A 23128-nucleotide genomic window follows, 5' to 3' on the forward strand; every position below is an offset into this window, starting at 1 on the left:
GCCAATCACTGCCTCCTGTTTGCTTTTATACTATGACCTCCCAACCTTAGAGCCCTCCCTTCAGCTTATACAGCTTCTCAAAGAAGGCTGTTTTAGAGCAAATCTGATTAATTCATTAGAACGCTACTGTTTTGGTCCTCAGTGTGTGTAAAAATAATGTTGTGTATGTGACTTCAAAAGAATAAGCTCAGAGACGTATGGGCATTGTGAGTGTTGGGGGGTGTGACAGACCATATTCCTGGACTTTAACTATGTTGGTCACTTGGTCTTTGTTGGTTTTTGGTTTAATCACTTGATTTTCACTACAGTACATCTCCTGCAGCATGTGAACAATATTGTGTTGTCCACATTTTGCACATATGGTCCTCTGTGTTTCCCTATAGCTAGTGCAGGAACAAGGATATTATAATGATGCAGATAATTTACTATGAATTTCAATTTTTTCTCTTAAGTCTGGTGTATGTTGTTTGACATTGGCCTTGGTGGAGGTCTGCGCTCTCTGAGTGCCCCTCTAGTTCAACCTGTGTTTAGACCAAGCATCATGACTCAATCACAAGCAGTTTTTTTTTTTATCATTTTCAAAATTACTTTATGAAAAATATGTAAAAACTTTTTTTATTTTCAGTGGCTCAATAATAAAACACTATGCAATAGTACTTATTTAACTTCTGTGCTCCAAGCTGTGAGTTTTGCCATTAGAACATCACTGAGGTTAAAACATTATCTTATGAATAGACTTAGTGTGAATGTGCAAGGACTTCCTTTCTTATAGCTTAGAGAGGAGTAGATTGGTATTAGTTGGATTTTGGTTGTTATGGTAGCCAGGACGACAGATGGCTCCTCTACCAAGCCTTGTACAATCTGTACTCCTGGCAGGTTTACAGAAATCTAACTGACTCACTGCCATGCATACAACAAGGCTTTGCCACTAGTATTACCTTGATTACTACAATTACCACTATACATTTAAATCTGTATTGTTTATGGTTGTGACCAAGATTATTCAGCAAGTTAATAGCATCAAGTATATAATGATAGCAGTTAATTTTGCCAGGACTGACCCCAATCCTTTGGTTTTGATCTGAGTGAGGCTAGACCACCTCAACTGGGGAGCAGACACAGGTTTAGCCTGACCTTCATGTCTTCCACATTCATTGGCAGTGACCTTTAGAGGATCTAGCCTCTGAACTGGCACACAGCTTTTGAGGTAAATCTGTCTGGTGGATCGATGGAGGATTTTCTCACTTCCTCAGCCAGGTGTAATTGATTGATTAATGGAAGAGCCGAATCATTGGGTTTACGGATGGATTATCACACCTTGTCAGTCAAAGATAATGAATTAGATTGCTGGATGTATGCGTTTGCCTCAATTCAACTGTCGTATGGGGATAGGGTTTGAGATCTCTTTAAAGCTGCCCAGACAGGACAACACTACTGTACATTACACTGCTGTATCATCAGCCAGGACTTCACAGGCATATACAAAGCTAAGCCATTTAATTCATTAAAGCTGCTTTCCTAATCATTTTGCATTAGTGCTCTGCATGTAACTCGTGGCTTCACACTTATATGTACAACTCAAATATGCATGTCAGTGCAGTGAAATCCAGAGAAGCTGAGGAAGTGTGGAAAGCATGCTGTATACTGCTGTAATATAATAAGAAATTCAAGCAAAACAGTTATTTTTGAAAGAGTGGTGAGATGTGGGGGCAGAGGCTCCTTTATGAGAAATATGAGGCTTTTATGTAACAAACAAAAACACAGCCACAGTTTGGGCAGAAAATGGTCATACAAACTGTTGCCTAAACTGAAAACTGACAATGGTCAGGCTTTTCCTATAAAGTCCTACACCTCTGTTAACCCACGTTGGAAAAGAAAGTTTAAAAGAAGCAAGACATTCCTTAAGCCAAAAACACACATTATTATTAGTTGTGTAGCATATGTTTTAATTGTGTTTGTTTATGAGTTTGTAATGTCCCTGAGATTTAAATTTCTTCTATTCTTTACATCAAATAGCTTTAAACAGATGTTTTTTTTTTCAAACTTTATCCATGGAGATACATAGAATTAAATCCACCGTCCAATTTGGGCTCTAAACTTAGATGGTAGGTCATAACAATATAACACAGAGTAAATAAATGTGATGCCTTTTCATACACATTTTTCTAACAATTTGATGTAACATTATTAACCCAAGTGCTTATATTCTGTGTTCTGTGTGTTCTATTAATAAACATTTACAGTCATTCTGATACAGCCTTTATGCGCTTCACTGGACAAGAAAGAAATATAACAAACATCTGGGTTGAAGTAGCTAAAGGGAAACAGCACTACCTAAAAGCTTTACACCTCATGGGCATTTTATCACAGTTGGTATGTCTTGTTGATGAATCAACTGAAATCATCTGACACAGTGTCAGTGCTAAAAGAATACTCACCATGTATTCATTCATTTATTCACAGGCCTCTCTGGGTGAAGACATTTTTTTAAGGTTAGTGTAACTATTTGCCATTTATGAACTGTGTGAAGTGAATGAATAAAAGGTCACATAACTTGCCTCACCTTCATACTCATTCCTCTAATGAACTTACCAAGTCACAGCTCAGCTCTGGGCCAATGGGTCAGGAATCACAGCAACCGATCTGTTATCCAGACATGAATGTATTGCCAAGTTTAATGTGCATTGTATTTTTTTTGATGTCAATCAGTTCAGATGTTTTATGTAGTCACTGACAGTTCAGATACATCATTGTGATGTACTGTTTGTTATGGTGCAACTACTGTAAACAGGTCTGTATTCTTTGTCTACACTGTTTAAACAGTGTTGTATTTACATAATACCGTCCAGGATAGTTAATCTTATTTTCTGCTCTCTTCATGATGAACTTTCTCTCTTGAGTTTTCTTTTTCCAGTTTTGGTTGCACAAGATTACATACAGTCACATAAGCCACTTACAGTTAATCTGGTGCCATTTTAGGCAAGCACTATATATGGACAGTCAACATTGTCCCTTTAAAAGCACTGCTGACTAGTCTCAGTGCATTAGAGCACCATGGTATTAGCACTTCTTAACAACACAGTCTTCAGTGTGTTGCTAAACTGAGGCAGTGATGTAGTTTTTGTTGTTAAGAGGGACAAACTCTATTAGGCGCTGAGCCAATCAGTGGTTCCATACAAGTGATGGTTAACTGTGTGAGGTGAGGTTTTCCTCCAGTGTGACTGTCAGTAAAGATTTGTCGATATGTAGTACTGTAATTCTTATTAGTGATTAGTATCAGTATATATATATTCAGACTAAATGCTGGGCAGGCACAGAGATGTTACCTGTCAGCTTTCTGTCTGTTATGTTCTTCAGTGTATTTTTAGCAGTTGCTACTCACTAACTCAACTCAAGTGATGTTGGAACTTTGAAGGCCTTTTACTGCCATCAGTTGGAAAGATAGTTGTTATGAGCACATGGTTGTCCACAGCCAGGGCACTTATTCAACACACATTTCTCTTTCACAATGTGGCGTACTTGTGTTGTTCTTTTTAAAAACACAATTCCTCAACTATATTTAGATGTCTGGCATTTGTGTTCATTTTTACAGTAAGTGTTAAGTTTGTAAAATTCCTGAGATTTTAACCTGATTAAACCCTGTTTTACAATATCCTTTAGTTTTATACAAAGCCAGTCATGTAGCCAGTTTATCCTCTGGTAGAGGTGGACTGCAATTTTAATAGAAATCATCTCCATATTTAACTAATTGCTATCTTGTTTTTCTTAAAGCTATACTGTATTTTAGCCCTTATATAATTATGGCCTTTCTTGCTATGTGGCCTTGATTATATAATATCAAGTAAAGAAATGCATCTTTCAATGGAAATACTGCTCAATATCTTCAAAACGGTTCTTCAACAGGTCATCCAGCTCCATCTTCGACATAGATGAATCTTTCTGAAATTAAACAGTATGTTTATTTATATATTTAAATTCAAAAAACTGTTCTGACAGCCTGCATGGAAAGTGAAAGTCAGCAGGTGGTTCTTAGAAATGGAGTACATCTTGTTTTCCCAGTGCATGTCTCAGTGTTCTGTCCAATCCATTGCTCGCACAAGCAGCATTTGGTAGAACTGGAAAGAGCAAAAGATGAGAGAGAAAGCAAATCAGCATCAGACACAAATTGCTCTTTCTGAGAATGACAAATGTGATTTTGGTACTTAGTAATGATGGTGAGGTTTTATGGTTTTAGTAAATGTTATCAGCCCCCCATCAGAGTGATATCTTCACCACATCTTGTGTTTGCATTGTGTGCATTGCTTTAGAGATGGCAATGTCTGTTGGCTGGTCAGTCCACCACTGTGGTAACTGTTGTATTCACTTTGGTGATCCCTCAAATTTTCATCCAGCACAAGGTCATCATCAGGTCAAAAGTCAAAAATACTTGCAAAACTAATGACATTCCATCAACCTCAGTTGTACTTTTATTTAGTGCTAATTAGCAAAGATAGCACCAGATGATGTTGTAAACATCCCCGCTAAACATTAACTGCTAATCATCAGCATGTTCTCATTTTCATTATGAGCATGTTAGCTTGTGGATGTTAGCATTTAGCTCAAAGCACCGCTGCTCCGCCTCAAGATACTGCATTCATTTCAATTATATGCTGTAGAGAGCACATAGCAAGTGATTACAGATTACAGGGATAAGAAGATATGTCATCAGTTGGGGATGGACTTGTGTCTGTTTGTTTTATGGGGGCTGCGGTTGGTGGTCGGCACATTTCTGCGGAGTAGTGAGAGGCAGAACAGCAAATATAGGACCAAACAGCTTCCCACAGAGTTATATGTTCCAACTCACGAAGAAGGAGGGAAGTAGGAGGGCTGAATAATGGGCGATGTTTCTAGGAAGGCAAAAATAAGAAAGTTAGGGATGATCATAACCATATGGAGACTACGTTTTGCTGAGAGGGAAGGAGTGAGCAAGAGAGGAAGGGAAGTTTAGGGAGGGTGACAAAAAAGGAAAAAAATTTGGGACAGAAGAAAGAAAAGGTGGAAGAAGGTAAATATGCCTGGCAGAGGTTGAAACATCTGGAGATAGAGATGGTAAAATAGAAACAATAAAGAAACTGAGGACTAGCCAGGCAGCTCACCTGTGAGAGGGAAGCTGTTTCTTCTGTTTGGAATTTGAGGAAAGAGACGGGGCAGGGGCTGAGGGAGGAAGAAGAAAGTTGACGGGCGGAGAGAGAGAGAGAGAGAGAGAGAGAGAGAGAGAGAGAGAGAAAGGAAGCACTCTGCTGTTTCACACACTGGTGGTGAGGTTGAGCCCCTCGCAAGAATTCTCCTGGCTATGTCCGCCATCTGGAATGTCGAGTCACTTCCTCTGTCTGCCCTGTGCTCTAACGGGGGTTGTCCTCTGCCTCTCTGCTCCCTCCCTCTGCTCTGACAGCACTCTGAGAGAGAGAGAGAGAGAGAGAGAGAGAAAGGAAGCACTCTGCTGTTTCACACACTGGTGGTGAGGTTGAGCCCCTCGCAAGAATTCTCCTGGCTATGTCCGCCATCTGGAATGTCGAGTCACTTCCTCTGTCTGCCCTGTGCTCTAACGGGGGTTGTCCTCTGCCTCTCTGCTCCCTCCCTCTGCTCTGACAGCACTCTGAAGAACCACCGTAGACCACGCCAGTGCAGACGGGACTCTTCTGACAAGACACACACACGCCAGCACGCAAACATCCAGCATGAAAGCGAGACCCCCGGATTAGCCCACATCCAACCAGACACACTCTAAATGGAATCCGGGCCTGGAAGAAGCAAAGACAACTGCAGTCATCAGCTGAACTTTTTGGAGGGTGTTCCTATTCCCTTATATGGCAACAGAGCTGAGAAATCATTTGAATTAGTCTGGTTTCTGTTGCATGCCTGTCTGGTTTTAGTGCTGACTGAGTTCCATCTGGTATGTTTCTGTCTCTGCTGTGTGCGTGTGTGGGTGCCGTGTGTGCGGCTTGATTTGTTTGTTTTGCCTTCTTGGTTCTTCTTTTCCTGTTGTTTGCATGTGGGGTTTTTGTTTTGGGACAAGAGGAGGGCTTGTGTTTGTGGTTAAGCTAGAGGCACCGTCATCGCCTCAGGGCTGGCAGCTTCATTGAGACTCTGCAGCACCTCTCGCTGTTTTTCCTCTACCTCCTCTCTCCCCCCCGCGTACCGCTGTGATGATCTGTGTTTGTTGGAGCAACACACCCACCTGGGTGCAGCAAATTGCAACCAAAAACTGAAACAGGGTCTTGGTACAGGAGGGTATTATCAGAAAGGTGGACTGGAGCTTCTGGTGAGGAGCAGGCTGTTGTTAGAGTGGACTAACTTCACGATCAACTGGATGCCTCTTCTTTCTTACTACAATGGAACAGGATGTGTGACCCAGGGTGACCAAGGAACCAATAGGGACCCAGGAAGTGCTAGCTGATGAAAACAAGGTGTTGGGTTGTCTATTTGACACTTTGGTCATGAAGAAAAGGATCATGGAAAAGTTCTAAACAACTTAAATAGACCATTCAGCACACTGGCACTAACAACTTGAGTGACAGTCTGTCAGCGTCATGCCATCTGAGCAATTCTGACACAGTAAACTTGTGTTAGACTTGTGTTATGTCAAGTTCATCACCTCATGTGGATGATTTTTCTGAACATATCTCTCAACATTGATTGCCATGGCTACGGCAGCATGGTATCATCGTGACATCAGCCGTGTGCATGCAGAGGACTTGCTGGCACGGGCAGGGAGGGATGGCAGCTACCTAGTGAGAGACAGTGAGTCTGTGCCAGGAGCCTATGCATTGTGCCTGCTGTGAGTACACTCTCTCACACACACACATACACACACACACATACACTTACAGCTGATTTTTCTTACCCATCACAATCAAACATAACTGACTTCACAAGGTACTTTAAGCTTTTATGGTGTCTTAGATGAGCCCACCTGAGCTGGTACTTGAATGTTTTTGTAAGTGTACGTCGTACGTCTTTTGTTCGTAATACTAACTTAGAAACGAAGAAAATGAAAATGCAAGGGAATGTGACTCTGCACTCAGAAATGACTTATACAGAAGTGATTCAATGTTACTTTGTATGCCTAATTTTATGAGTTCCACCTACTTGAAAGTATTAACTGAATGATTAATTCACGATGTCTTGGATTAGTAAATGCTGTTCTATTTGGGAAGAAACAGAAAGCAGCCCTACTTTATGTGAAACCACACTTTATTATCTTATCTTGTGAAACTTTAGGTTTTGGCATATAGGATTGGAAAGTATTTACAAACTCAACATTTTTGCCGAATGTCCCCATCCGTAAATTGATTCAGCAGCTTCACTCACCCTGTCATATCCATCACTTTCACCATCGTCTGCCAGCAGGCAGCAAAGGAGCTCTTACGGCCTAAAGTACTGCATACAGACTGGGCCAACCTCACACACACACCCTCTCCAGACTAGTCAGACTGTCCTGTCCGAACACAGTCCATCTCAGCCAGGCAAACCCTGGCTCAGGACTCCCTGTTTCCCCTCTTACCCCACTTTCTTCCCTGGGGCCCCTGAAAGAGGGCGGGAGCTCCAGCGACCGCACTACGCTGACTGCTCATCAGCCCCAGCCAGATACATTCCTGAAAGCTGAGCCTGGCCGCTCGCAGTGCTCCCTCTTTCCCTTCGTTCTTTTCTCAATATCTCATTCCCTCTTTTAGTGTGTTAAATTTCTCCACACTTTTGATTTGTATTCAGTCATTATGCCGTCATGGTTCCCTTTTGTTGATACAATATGCAGTAGCTGACTGATTAAAAACTGCCATTCATCTTTACGTGCTTCTGAAACAAATTCCTCTGAAGTGACTGATGGAGATGATCTAAGTCTCGCCTTGTATAAGTAAAATAAGCCACGTCATTAGCGATCTGTAAAACAACTGACACCTTGTTAAGGAAGTTAGTGTTTTTAACTACAATTAGACGTCCTCATATAAACAATAAATCTAAATATATTTTCCCTTTTGAATGTTTGATGATAATCGTGTTTTAGTAAGTTGCAACGCCATTAATAACAGAGTTTTTTTTTTTTGGTTTCCAAAGGTTCCAACGTCATGTTCACACCTATCGTATTCTTCCCGATGCAGACGGCCTTCTAGCAGTTCAGGTGAGTGCTCAGCACCCTCTTCCTGACAAGGAAGACCATGAGAAACACAATAGATGTCTGAAACCTTGGCACAAACTGTACACACAGTGAGAAACACAGCTGGTCAGATGGAGTTAGAGAGATCAAACAATGGTTTGTTATTGCCTGTTAGGAGGAGAACAGGAACCTGTTTGTGTTTCATCTCTGTACAGGCTCTGTTACGACTGCAGCAGCCTTGTTGTTTGAATGGCATCTCTGCCATGTGGCTGCATGCTTGCAGCATGAGCTCAGCAGCACAGAGGAGAAATTGTTTTTATGTCTCAGAGATTCCTACTCAACCCACACACTAGGTCACTGACCAATGGATGTGCTTATTTGTTATGTGTATGTATGGGGGTGTTTGTATTAGACATAATGAGTCTGTTGGATGCGGAAGAGTTTAAGCCAGTGATGGTATGTGTCTGTTTTTGATACTCTGAGAAAGGGGCCATTTAGTCAGCAAATGACCTAATTATTAGACCGTAGAAACGCACAAGCACAAAGTTTGCAACCACACAACCAAACACATGCACACAGTGTGTGAGAGAAAGAAATAGAGTGACAGAAATAGACATTTTCTAGATCTAAAGCACATATCATCTTTGGCTTTTTTTTTTTAAACATGTCTGTGCATTTAAGTCTAATAATGAGTTTAATAACAATTGTCTGGCAGCTGTTTTCAAGCCTTCGACTTGGAAAAATCCTCTGCTTTCAAAAGAAGACCTTAAACTCAGTTGCTATTTCTGTTGTTTTTCCACTGCCATCAGTATAAACCTCCAGTACGTATTTTCCCTCACTGGATTTGCTCCACTAACTCACAAGTCGCATGCTTGCCTTCTTGTTTTTCCAAGAGGGCCACGGAGATATTTTGGGCCCCATTTTGTCTCTCACTGTCTCTTATTGCTTTTCATTTCTTTTTAATTGCTTTTCAAGAGATAACTGTGGTATAAAAAGTACTATTTGAAGAGGTCCTGGCAACAAACAGATAGGTAGCACGAGTCCTTCACAGCAAAATGAAAAAGAAAAAAAGAAACTTAAAAAAGGACACAGGAAAATAGTTTGCTCTGCATTGTGGTCTAATGCATACCATGTTGATTTTGTGCATGTGACTGCTAATATATATTCCCAGCACCTGTGCACAGCATGTGTGTTTACTTAGTTGTAATTTTTGCCTGCGATGCTTTGAGTGCCACTGATGTATAGCGGTGCAGGTTTTTGTGGAAAGTTTGAGGGTAGTCTTGTTTGTGCGTGTGGCTTGAATGTGTGAACGTATGCATGTAAAAACTTCCATGCCATGTTTTTATGGGGGGCTTTTTAGTCTGACTGAAAAAGTTAGACCACAGTGAAACATGACAGCCAACCGCTGTTGTAGTCAGGAAGTAGCTGTCAGTGATGTCACCCGTCCTGTGTGGTGCAGGGCACGGATTTCTAAATCCCCCTGGGACTCCCTTTATCACAGCAAATCATCTGTATGTGCCTTTTTCTGTCATGCAAATAAATGCTTCTGCTTTGTTCTGCTTTGTTCTGCCGAGTAATCTTTGGGGGGGATGGGTGATCTTCCTGTGCAGAAACAACCACATGACATTTTCATGTCAAAACTGGGTTATTTTAGTTATTTAATTTAATGTCCAATTTAATAAACATAGGATAATATAAAGACAGTAAATTAAGTCTATAAAAAGTGGGTATTTGAAAGAGAAAAAAAAGAAAAAGTTTTAGAAAGAAGAATATTATATAATAAAAGCAGATTGTAGATAGGAGATAGGCAGGAGATAATAGTCTCTTAACACACATACATCATGTACATATACTCAGTGACATCTGTTGTATGTATGTCTCACAGACAACACAGGGGGTGCAGGTAAACTGTTTCCGGACACTGGAGGACTTGGTGTTGGGGTACCAGCATCCTCACAAAGGCCTCGTCACGCCGCTGCTCTACCCTGTTCCCCGTGATACAGACACAGGGGACGAGAGCTCAGGTGGGTCCACCAGTTACAGAAAAATCCCCAAAAATGTTAAATACATGTAAAAATATAGTACACTATATGATGCATACATCCTAAAATATTCATTGCTGACTATTAATGTCTGATTTTATGTTTCATGTATGCATAGATGATGAGAGACCGCCTCCAGTTCCAGCCTCTGTCAACACAGCGCTTTTATTAGGACCACCAGCTAAACCAGGCCCTCCTGCCCCATTCCTGGATAAATTACAAGAGCTGAACACATCCAGGTATGATTATCCAGCTTAAATGTAAAACAGTGATCAATTACCAAAACGTTATTTCAAAGATGTGTAGTGCCTATCTATGCTGCATGTGTAGCCTTTCTTAACATACCTGTGTTTTACTTGATATCTGCTTATTTTTAGTGACAATAACATTATAAGACTGATTATGGACTTGCAGTGTCACATTAACGTCATCTGTAATGTGCACGTCAACATCTTCATATTTAAATATGCACATGATGGCAGTCAAGCAAAAAGAAAACTGCGGCAGCAACTTGTGAAATACTGTTTGATCCTTTTGACTTTTTGTTTGGCCTATTAATGGTAGAGTACAGAGCAGATATAGTACAGTATCTGCTGTGTACTGAACTATTGGTCTTTGTCTTCTCTACTGTATTTCTCGACTGTTTGAAGTAGGGGTTTCTTACCAGATCAAATGACAGCAAAAGCAAAGTCCAGAGAGCAGAAACGGCTTACACACTTTACCATCTGCCTGTTTGATCCTGTTTACAGTACTGCGGGTGACGTGATTGGTCTGCTCAATGACTACCTCTTCAGCGAGCTTCCTCTCGACATTGAGAATGTGCATAAAGGAGCAACAACTCTATGCCACCTCAAGCGTACTCTGGGCACTGCCTGCCAAGGCCTAAACAGGTTAGCATCATTAATGTTTAGGATGAACCCAATGTGAAGACTGCCATTTATGGACTGTTATGTTGGGAATTAATATTGCATACTATACAATTTTAGAAAATGTACATATATTCATATATGATTATGGAACAAAAGTTGTGCATTGATCTGCTCTACAGTGAGATTGACCTGACTCTCTCAAGTCTGGAAACTCTGGCCAAGGTCTTTGATCATCCTAGCTGCTCTTTAACACACACCAAGGCACAGGTACAACACAAACCAGCCAATATGCTTTTGTCAGATCTAACCAATCTAACTAAACTAAAATAGTGACCCAGAACTGTGGGAGATAAAAGGTGATAATCTGAAACAACATTCATATACATCAACTAGTTAGACCTGTCTTTGTCTCTTTGGAACAAGGGTCCAGAGATGGAGATAGACACCTTGTTGTGTAAGATTTCAGCGTTGGTCAGCCTCCTGTCTTCGCTGGAGAAAAAGGTATGTTTTCGTTGGGTTAAACTCAGGATCAGTGTTTTTTTGTTTTTTTTCAAACTGGATATGCTGTTATTCCTGAACAGACTGTTATCATCAGACATGTTTTACTTTCTCCAGCTTTTATGCATCCACATTATTTTCAGAAAAACTGCTAAAATCATGTGTCCCACTTCAATAAAAAAAAAATAATTGTGACAGACAAAAATAATTCAATTCTAACATTTAAAATTCTTTGCCTATAAAGGTGTTAAAAGCACTACAAGATGCAGTGACCAATCACAATCTGGCAGTGCAGCCCAATCCACCTCCACCTGAACCAACACCCAGCAACATACCACCTGTAAAGAACCATGACAGACAAATTCCAGTCCACTCCTTTCAGGTAAACCAGGGTGAAAAAGGCACTTCATCTTACAACCAACAGAATTTACATTGTATTTGATATAATATAATTGTTTTTCTCTGTGTGGCCAGGTGAAGATGGTGAGGTATGGCAGACAGACGGTCTCTGTTGATGTGGACACAGGAGTGCTGCTTTTTGACAGGAAGGCTGGTTCATTTGGTATAGAGAGGGTCTCACATGACAGAAGTAAGAAAATATTTTACTTTTTTAGTTCCTATAACATTTCTCTTGCTTGCAAATATACTTAATAAATTGTCTATTAGTCCTTCAGATTGTCAAGTTCCAGAGCAGTCTAGCCAAAGTACGCATGGTGGTAGACAGTCACCACAACACACCACGGGAAATGACGTTTGAGAGTGCACGGGTAAAACAAGATAATCGGTTTTAATATTCACTGGAATCCACTGTTTCCAACCCTCATGATTCACTGAGTGACTGTCATCTCCTGTCAGAAACGTGACTCCTTCTGCCAACTACTCCAAATGATGAAAGCCAGGCACTCTCAGCTGAGTGAACCTGACATGGTCTCTGTGTTTGTTGGCACCTGGAATATGGGTAAGCATAAATGTGATGACAGCATCTTTTACAGAAGACTCATTTGTATGCTGAAGTAGAAGCAGAGGATTATTTTGATGATTTATTGTCTCGTGTTTCGTGCACAGGTGGTTCCCCTCCTCCCCGAAGCCTGCAGACGTGGGTGACCTGCTGCGGTTTAGGACACACCCCTGATGAGTCGACTGCCTTGCTCCCTCATGACATCTACGCCTTGGGGACTCAGGAAAACCCTCAGGGGGAGAGAGAGTGGATGGAACATATCAAAGGAACTCTTCGCAGCTATACTCACATTGACTTCAAACAAGTAATTCTCCTTTTTCTAACTTTTTCCAGCTTCAACTGTTGATTCTTATGTCTTATGTGATTCTTATTCTTATTTATCCATAAAGCTATAATATGTCACTGAAGAAAGATTCACAAATTTACATGGCCAGAATAGTTAAAGGGGAACTACTTGGGGAGTGCTGCAGCACATGTGAAAAAAGGTTGTACTAAGCCTCGTACAGCTGCAGATGGAGCTGTGTGATCTTATAAATTGTTTCAGGTTTTAACTGTCCATCCTGAATCCTACAATGTTATAGAAGTGTTATACTAAATCAGTGGAGCAGAGCAAATAGAGTTTACTGAAAGGATTCATTACACAATGTAAGGAATTTCATTTCAAAAACAGAAATAGTGAACTAAACGACACTTGTTTTGGACAATGCTTGCTAATTAATCACTTTGCTAACATTTTTATTAATATTTTTGTGTGTGAGTGTGTAATGAATATAAGAACTAAAATATTTCTACATAACATCTCAAAGTGAAGTGAGAAGTGATTTGACGCATTTCTCCAAACTAAGATGCACATGAAAAAACTATTAATGCAGCGTCTAACTCTGTATGATTTTTTGTTTAAATATAACATTATTTCAAAGCTCACCTTGCTTTCCCACATGTAACTCACAGAAAGCTCATGCTCTCAAAACATTCACCCAGATTTGCAATTTTCGCAAACAAAGAAAACCTTTGCATTATCTAATATTATTTTACTGTTAAAAATAATATCTAATTATCATTATTTAACACAAAATAAAAAACTACAAACACTACTAGGTCTGACAGAAATAAAAAGATTGATGAAAAATGTAGTCACAAGGTAATTTCTTTGTGATTTCACCTCAAACAAAAAGTGACATCACACTGGCATTTTTGAACAATGTATAACGTAAAGTGTACAAATGTCTTCTGTGTAATGGTGATGTCACTCCTGGTATTTTAGTCTTACAAAGGTGGTATTTTAACATCATGTAAAGCAGTGCTTCATTCTTTTTATAGTATTGTTCGTGTGAAATGATGAAAACACTTTCTTCAGAATTTCAAAAGGCACCCACCCTCATGTAAAACTATTACTAAACTATTACTAATATATTATGTTTGGCAGTATGTAATAAGTGTGAGAGAACCCACATGTTTCACTTGGAAGGGCAATGTCTCAGCAGCCTCTCAGTAGATTGTAGGAAAGGATTGTGAGAGTTTCTCATATTTTGTCATCCATGTTCTTGCGGGAATGTATCTGAAAATATAATCTCAGTGGTACATTATGTTTTTGATGTCATTAAGCATGTGTTTTTAGTGGCTGTGCCAGCATTTCGGAGAACCTGGCTTCATAGAAATGGGCCAAACCCACTGAGAAATCTATAATTGTTTGGAGACTGTTCTTGTCATCTTTTGTAATACGGCCTGATGTCCTGCAGGTGGCAGTACAGTCCCTCTGGAATATGAGGCTGGCTGTGTTTGTGAAGCCGGAGCATGAGAGTCGCATCAGCCATGTGAACACAGCCAGTGTGAAGACTGGCTTGGGGAACACATTGGGTAGGCTGCCCTGCATGAACACACCAGCACAAATACACACAGAGCAAATACAGAAAATATTCAATATCAGGGGTGACAGCAAGAAATAAAATATATCAATGTACGAATAACAAGAACAAAATGTGTTTTTATTATCATGGAGGTTTGAAGTTGAGTATTTCTGTTGTTTCAGGAAACAAGGGAGCTGTTGGGGTCTCCTTCCTCTTCAACGGAACATCTTTTGGGTTTGTTAACTGCCACCTGACCTCCGGAAGTGAGAAAGCCCTGAGGTACATTGTGGCTTTCTGTGTATACATGTGTGAAGGACCAAGTGTGTGTGCTCCTATGTCCTATCTGTGTTATATTAAAAATATGTCTTTTATCTTTCAATGTATGTAATGTTCAGGAGGAACCAGAACTTTGTGGACATCCTCAGGCTGCTGTCTCTGGGTGACAAACAGCTCGGGCCTTTTGACATCAGCCTGCGCTTCACTCACCTCTTCTGGTGTGGAGACCTCAATTACAGGCTCGACTTGGATGTGCAGGTCAGACTGGCCTATATTATTTCTTTGTCATTCATTGTTCTTTTTTAAACACTGTGTTCTGATTCAGCACCAGCTGAAGACTGGCTTGATGTGGCATAATAGTCATTTTGAGAAATCCCAGACATTGATGTTATTGCTTCTTTCTGGTCATCACTGACTCCAGGACATCCTGAAACACGTGTCAAAGAGAGAGTTTGAGGACCTCATGTGTGCAGATCAGTTGACCCGAGAGAGACACAAGAGGAAAGCCTTTCTGAATTTCAGTTAGTTTCTGTTTTCTGTTGACTTTTGACCTACTGTATATTGAGAGCTATAAATACAATATCATACAGTTATTGCATAAGCACTTAAATGCTATTTTACAATGACACAATAAATGAGTGTACAGTACCATTGCATTTTGATTCAGCTTAACCTTTGCTTAGCTCACTCTGCAATTTTGTCTGTTTATCATGGTTAAGAGGAGGAAAAGATTGCATTTCCACCCACCTATCGGTATGAACGGGGCTCTCGAGACTGCTACCTATGGCAAAAGTACAAGACCTCAGGGGTGAGTCATTTCTTGTTAACCAAAATCACCTTAGAAAAAAGGGATCGCGCGTGTATGTAAAAATTCCTTCAGGTGCAGTGCAGAGGATGCTGGCTCACAACAGAAACGATATCTACATTTCTGAATTGCTGCCAAAAAGTGTGAGGACATAACATTTCAATAACTTCATCAAAGTATTTAGCCACACTGGCAGCATGGCTCTAGAGATAGCAGTGTTGATCTGTTGGTCGGTATTTGGTACAAGTATTCTAGGTATACAGTTGACTCACTATTAAATAGAATAGAATGGAAGAAAATGCCTTTATTGTCATTACACACCGTCGTACAACGAAATTTGCCATGCAGCTCCTGAAAACATACACATACACATACTTATCCATGCAGGTAAGCACCAGCAAACAGGTTAAAAGCAGTTAAAAACTTTAAAAGAGATAATAACAAGAGAAATAAATACAGAAACCTGTATTAGGTGCTATTGCATCTATGAGATGTAATTACAAAGTGTAAACTTATATTACTAGATTTTTGTAGTGCAATTTGTATGTTTGTTTAGTCCTGTGGTGTATAGTGTTATGTTGGGAGGGGGGACAGTGTCTCTTGAGTTCAGTTCAGTGAAGGCTCTTGTGTAAAAACAGTTTCCAGGCCTGGAAATGTGGCCTTTAAGGGGTCTGTAGGGATAGCTGACTTTGACGACAGCTGCTGTGATCACTAAAAATAGGAGGCTAAGAATTAACCCGGTCTAAAAACGGAATGTCTGGTATGACGGAATGAAGGAACCCTTCAGATAGACAAACATACAAACAAACATGTTGTTGAATTTTTACCTGAATCTGTTCCTGTAGGTGCGAGTGAATGTTCCATCATGGTGTGATAGGATTCTGTGGAAATCGTACCCGGAGACGCACATAATATGCTCTGCATATGGTAAGATCTGATGATTTACACAAAAAAATCAAAACAGAAAAAGCTATAAGTAGAAAAGCACACAGTTAAATAAGACATAAACAAAATGCAGAAGAGCAGCAAAGAAAGGGCACTGCTTAAGACTTGACATAGACAAAAGATTTTATGCAGCATGCTCAAATTAGATATCTGTGGTTATTTTTTTTTGTCTTTGAACCACTGTAAAATGAAAGCAACCCTCAAAACAGTCAAACCCCTACATACTGGTCTGTGGTCCATCAAGAAACAGAGTCATTTCCTCTCACTCAACCCGAGCTTGTGTTTCTCACTAACCTCAGCAAACTGTCAAAACATAACAAATGCTGGGTAGTAGCAGAACAACCTTTTGTCTCTTAAATCTCTTTTTGCTGAAAGCTCATTTGTCTATACAGAGTTGTTACATAATTTTAGCCACAGTAAATATAAAGTATTTTTGTGTTGTTATTGCGATCATACTAATAGAGTAATATGGTGGCTTGTCTGTTACCAGGTTGCACAGATGACATCTTCACAAGTGATCACTCACCTGTTTTCGCCACGTTCCAAGTGGGAGTGACATCGCAGTTCAGCTCCAAAACAGGTGCTGTCATTGTTGTGGCTGGTGGGACACAAAATAGAATATGACTGAATGCGGTCATTGAGTAAACAGTATTGTCATGCCTTTGTCTTGCACAGATCCCAATCCAAGCATGGAGAGGGCCTGGATAGAGCTTGACGGCGTGGAGGCCATTGTGAAGACAGCAAGCAAAGCAAAGTTCTTCATTGAGTTTCATTCATCTTGCCTTGAAGGTATGATGTCGCATCAAAAAGATCATTTTGCATTACATTTAGCATTACGCTACACAGCAGCAGAAAGTCATTCATGTCTTTCTTTGCAGAGATAAGACGCTCAAGTGAGAATGACTCACAGGGCTGTGATGTTCCTGGGTTTCTCAAACTTGGCTGGTCCTTCAAACAACTGCCCAAGGTTAGAGGCTCAGTCTGCTTGAAAATGGCTGAAAATATTGTTTGTCCTTGAAGTCAAGATTATTAACTTGAACGTGATTTGTATGTCTGTTATAGCTTCTTCTAGTCCTGTCTGACATGGAATACCTTCAGGATCAGCACCTACTCTTGTCTGTCAAGTCATGTGATGGGTTTGAGTCATACGGTTGGTCACAGGGCAAATTCATTTTGTCTAATTAACAACTCTATTTAAAACTGGTTGGCTACTTTTCTAATGAGTGCCCTCAAAGTGACAGTATATCCAAAAGCCATTTAACTCCTAACACAAGTGCTATCTACTAGTCCGGATAGTTTCAGTATGATTTGATATGGTTGCTCATCTCTTTGGAAGTGACACATCTATTTGTGCACAATTTCACTGACAACTATTTTCTATCAAGATACACTTACAATTTTTTTTTTTATGTATATGCAAAAGAAAAAGTCTTCACAGTTCAGTGTATGGATTACAGTGTTTTCTTCTGAGAACTCCAAATCAAATGTAATTGACCTCAAATGTAGTTGAACTACTAGTATGTCCAAACCTAAGGAAATCATATGCTGAAACTATCTGAATTAATCGATTGCACTCTACATTTTGTGGTGTTTCAGGATGAAATGTACTATTGATCTAATCAATAAATGTTTTAAAAAAATTTTGAAGGTGAATGCTGTGTAGCTCTGCGCTCTCTCACGCGCACATCAGAGCAGTTTGAGACATTTCTGAGTCACCGAGGTGAGGAGATGGGCTCCATAAGAGGACGGGTCAGGGTCCATGTCCCCAAGGACAGGCGAGGAACGCGGGAGAAGATCTATGGTAGGTCAGGGGGAACGGATGCTTTCCTAATCTCTGCCTTGCTTGCACTATCACTTCCCACTAAACTTTCATCTCCACTGTCACTGCTCTTTGACTCTCCTGAGTCTCACATTGCTTCCTCTATTTGGTTCCTCAATGATCCCTGGCTTGGCTTTACACTTGCTGGTATCTATCGACCGCTTCCTCTTTTGGCTCCTGGCTGACCCTGACCAGATGCATCCTGAGACAGGACAGATGAGTAGTGTGGCACCAGGTCAGACATCACACAAGGCACACACAAACACCACCATGCTGTGTGATTGCAAACTGACATAGCTTTCGTCCTACACGCACTACACAGACTTTGAAGAGGTCTTGCTCTTTACAAAATGTATTATTCATTTCCTGTCATTTGACTTTTTCAGAGTGGTTCTGTTTTGAGAAAGATGATAAACGTCCCACGAGGGGACACATGTCTCCTGCACCTACACGGCTCCCAATAAATAGGTGAGGACCTCTTAATGTTTCTGGGCATCAGTGTAAAGCAGCAGAAAGCCTTCAGTGGATTGCGTTTTATTTTCTTATCAGTACCTGAAGCCACATGCAGACTTATGGTTTTTTTAACATCTATATGTAGTTTAATTTAATCCGAGACTTGTATATTCATTACAGGTCCTCTGCAGTTCCTCCCAAACTAACTCCGAGCAGCTACACCAATCCTGCTTACTTCATCTTCGAAGGTGTGTCTGTGGCACGCAGGGTGGAGGAGGCTCTCCCCCAGCAAAGGGACCCTCAGGTGATCTGGTCTGGTAATGAGGCCTTGCAGCTCCCAAAAATCTCAGGACGTCAGGGCTTTGACAGGAGACCCTGTCGCAGATCAGACTTTACAGAGATTGAAATTCCAGCCATTCTGCCCCAGTACACTCCAACCAATGACCTTCATACACCCCAAACCAACTCCTCCTATCAGCTTTTCCCTGCCAAAGACCCATCTCCCATATCTCCACCCTCAAGTAACGCCATCTCACAGTACCAGGAGCAGACTTCACAACTCAGAGACAAATACCAAAGTAAAAATATTGTTCAGGACTCCATTCTGCCCGAGAAGAACCTGAGGAACTTGTATATGAATCACTCAGCAATCATCAGGGAAAAAGCCAGAAGGGATCAACATCAGCTTCTCGCAGAGAGGGCCAGTCCTCTACGGGCAGCCAAGGCGCCGCCAGCTTTCCCCTACACCCCCACACACTTAGCACACTGTCAGGTTTCTGTTCCCTGGATGGTGGATCAGCAGCCACCCGGGCCTATAGGGGACAACTCCCTCACTGCTTTGCAAATTGCCAAGTCCCTCAGCGAAGTTGACTTCTTCCCCACAGAGCAGAGAGGCCCAACCATACCAAACCAGAGGCCAAGTTACAGAAATGGCCCCTCGATGCATGGAGACAGAGGCTACTGCTGGGAGAAAGAGGTATGGCGCTGTTTCTCCAAGACAGTTTTTAAAAGACCTGACTCCTGGTTCTCTGTAAAAATTCAGTCTGGTTTATCTCAATGCAGGTGTCTGTCCTCCAAGGTGCACCAGAGACAGTGCGGGAGCTTCTCAGTGCTCTGGGTCTCCAGAAATACACCCTAGGACTCAGCCTCAATGGCTGGGATGATCTGGATTACTTCAGGTAAAATGATTTTGGATAACATGGTGCACAAGCCATATCTACGTAGGCTCATTACTGAATTTCATAGACAGGAAAGAAATAATTTGATTACTGTTACAACACACACAGAGAAGGTTTTTTTGCTGTTACTTTAGCCAGAAAATCTAAGTTTGGACAGAGGTGAGGGAGCCTGAGCGAGGCAACCACCACAGCTGAGCGTGACAGGCTGTGATACTAATACCAACACTAATCTAGAACATGCCCCCAAACATGCCCTATTTTTTACCAAATAAATATATTTTAAATCAAAACCTAGATACAAATTTGAAGTGAAAATAACATTGAACCAACATCCAGCAGCCACTAGAGGAACAGAAACCAAGTTGATTTATGTGGTGACCTCTTCACAGTAACATTGTCGTAGCTGCTAGGAAATTTATAGAGCGCCGGAATAAGCTCTGTTATTTGCAGTGTTAAATGTAACATGAAAGCTGCCACCACCAAAAACCTAGTGTTATTTTCATCTCTTCTGTTTCTGCTTCACTCTGTGGTGCATGCACAGAATAAAAATATAAGACCTATAATATGAGTAAGCGGAAAGGTGAAAGTCAAAAGTCAATATCAATCTTACGTGACTCTTGGTGTGAGAAAGATACACTTGTCTGTACAGATATATACACTTTCACAAGACACTTGCAATAATCAGTTGATGGGCTAATCAAATTACTAGTGTGCATGTGACAGTCATGCTCATCTGACTGAGATGACTTAACATGACAAAATCCATCGTTCATGTTCTGTGCAAAAAATAAGTTTATCAAATTTTATCTGAAGTTAATGTGAGGCTACAGTGGTCTGAGTTAGACAAATCAACTGAGTAACTTCTCTCTGTGTTTTGCTGGACAGCATTTCTGTGTTGAGCTGTGCTGGAGGGATAATAACACAAGGAGGGAATCTCATACTGAAAGAGAAACTTTTTAAGATACCCTCCTGATCTGATTAACTCAGACTGTTGAAGCCTCACTCCAGATTGACTTTGGAGTACATTTTTGCATGGAATGAGGGCTGGATTTTGTCCCCCATCATTTACATTGGAAGCATATCGGAGAGGGATTTTTTAAAGGCCAGTTGAAAAAGAGCAATGCTTAGAGCAATGCTTAGAGCAAGCAAAAATTGTTTCAATGGGCATGTGTGAAATGTTTTAAGACTTAAAAATATGAACCAGTCCTTTCAGGTTCAAGTGTAAATGAAAAGAAATCCTGTATTTTCCCTGATGTATATAAAGATATAAAGATGCTGACACCATCTACATTTACAAAAATGTATCAGATTACAAAGTTGCAAATATTACAAAGTAAAAATGACTATGAATGACTGTTGTCTGAACTGAAGTCAGCTTTGATTGAGTACCATTTCTCCTCACCACAGCGGCATCACTGAGGAGGATCTACGTGCTGCAGGAGTGACAAACCCATCGCACCGACGTAGGATCCTCGAGAACCTGCCCAGGAACTGGAACTGATAAAAGGCAGACATGACAAACATTGATGGTACAAAGCCCTGTAGTCTTGCTCGATTCGAACTGGAAGAACTGCTAGAACTGAGATCTGAAGAGAGGACAGACTGATCGGATATCAATCTCGACAGCTGGACTTTACCTCAGCCCTGCCATATTTTCCTTTACTCAATCAATACTGCAACAATAGTTTGTCTGTGTCAGCACAACAAAGGGAACATAGCGCAGGGAGTACTAATTGCACAGTCTGCTTTATTCATCTATCCATCTTGACAGATTATGAGAGGCGGGTGATAAGAATGGAAAGCCTTGATATGTATCTCTAGTGACTGACACATACAAAGCTGTTTATTATGGTATCAAGGTCTCATTGATTTTTGTTTTAAATGATTTCTCAATGACTATAAAAACATAGTTCTTCTATTTCCAGTGTTCACTCAAGGCTAGTGTTTACCATTCACCTTCATCCCTTCTACTGTGTGCTCTGCATTATTCTGCTATTATTGAGCCTGGACCTGAGCTTGTAAAAGCCCTCTATTAAACCTATGGAGCATAAAATCCATAGCCGTACTTATCTACTGGAACATTGTCTGTAAAGTTGGTGTAGAAGGACCTGCCATATCTCATTTTGTTTACTGTCGCCTACTGTTGCTATCATGTCACTTAATCAGTACCTATGCCCACTGTGTATGTTTTATGCGACCTTTATGAAGTAAAGTGCATAAAGCAACTCTTGACTGTCACCAAGCAAGCAAAAGTGTTATTTCCTTCTGTCGAGCAGGGGTGGAAAAGGGAAACTTCCTCTTCGCATCTCGTCTATTTCAGATGCCAGATAATTGCCAGTCGCCCGTTGTGCAATAACTGACACACTGTGTGTTACCATCTAGGTTCAACCAAGCATCAAAGTCTTCATTTTTTATAATATAATATTTGACAGTTCATGTTTTACGTTTTTTTTTAATTTACTGAAAACTACTGAGGTTCTTCTTGAAAACTGCATAGGGAGTATTTCTTTAGTCTGGATAATACCATTGCATTTCCACATTTTATATAAATACAATTACCTCAGTTAAGCTTTGTGAATACAAGACGCCTGAATTAATAACCAAGTCCACAAGCAAATAGTGAGAGTTGTATTTATCAGCTCACTTAGATAATAGCAGCAGAAAGAGATGAGACCTGTGTGAATCTGATTAGAAAATAACTCTTAAATATTCCACTTGTTGTGGGAGTGTCTGTGCTTGTTTTTTTCAGTGAAGGTAGTTACTCATTAAAACATGACCAAACACGTCTCTCTCTCTACTGACAGCAGGTATGTGTCACTGACCTCTGCATAGTATCATGGCTGCGACAATGTCATCACCTGGAAGCCTGGGAACTTCTGGTGACATGCAAATGAAATAGTTTGTCGTTTGAAACCTTCATGTTTAATTGAAAATAGTAGTTTATGCAACAGCAATGTGTATGAATGAGTGTAGAGTTATTTGCAGATGTAGACATTGAAAAAGTAAAGTTTGACACAAAAGAACACATTTAAAAAAAAAAAAAAAAAATCACATTCTTTAGGAAAGTAATGGTTTGATATTTGGGGAAATATGCTTATGTACTTTCTAGCCAAGAGTTTGATGAAAAGATCAAGACCACTTCGCTGTCTACATTAATCATGAAGCTGTAGCCAGAATCTGGTTAAATTAGCATTGCCTGTCAACCTCAAGGAGTCACATGGCCCCTGTAATATGACATGTCGTTTTTATGCATATGTTTTTGCACTAAACAAACAAGATATATCATGTTCATTAGTGATCTTTGGAG

General features: G+C 40.5%; 1 protein-coding gene across 2 annotated transcripts; it reads left to right on the plus strand.

Moving 5' to 3' along the window:
- The first annotated feature begins 6031 nt into the window (after window positions 1-6031).
- Window positions 6032-22208, plus strand: LOC111232670 (phosphatidylinositol 3,4,5-trisphosphate 5-phosphatase 2B-like). Of its 2 annotated transcripts, XM_022760290.1 has the most exons (28): window positions 6032-6817; window positions 8092-8155; window positions 8941-8952; window positions 10017-10155; window positions 10292-10412; window positions 10923-11063; window positions 11222-11309; window positions 11466-11543; window positions 11785-11922; window positions 12015-12129; window positions 12207-12307; window positions 12396-12498; window positions 12606-12802; window positions 14238-14355; window positions 14528-14624; window positions 14741-14879; window positions 15043-15142; window positions 15341-15429; window positions 16272-16353; window positions 16862-16951; window positions 17047-17160; window positions 17250-17338; window positions 17434-17521; window positions 18020-18172; window positions 18577-18658; window positions 18824-19619; window positions 19706-19821; window positions 21229-22208. In XM_022760290.1, the coding sequence occupies exons 1-28, from the start codon at window positions 6681-6683 to the stop codon at window positions 21320-21322; spliced, it is 3681 nt and encodes a 1226-aa protein (XP_022616011.1). In that variant the 5' UTR covers window positions 6032-6680; the 3' UTR covers window positions 21323-22208. The 2 variants fall into 2 exon arrangements, with proteins under 2 accessions (XP_022616011.1, XP_022616012.1); XM_022760291.1 differs by lacking the exon at window positions 8941-8952.
- The last annotated feature ends 920 nt before the right edge of the window (window positions 22209-23128 follow it).

This window comes from Seriola dumerili, unplaced genomic scaffold (assembly GCF_002260705.1).
Source record: "Seriola dumerili isolate Sdu_G_001 unplaced genomic scaffold, Sdu_1.0 BDQW01000331.1, whole genome shotgun sequence".
In the NCBI taxonomy this organism is placed as follows: domain Eukaryota; kingdom Metazoa; phylum Chordata; class Actinopteri; order Carangiformes; family Carangidae; genus Seriola; species Seriola dumerili.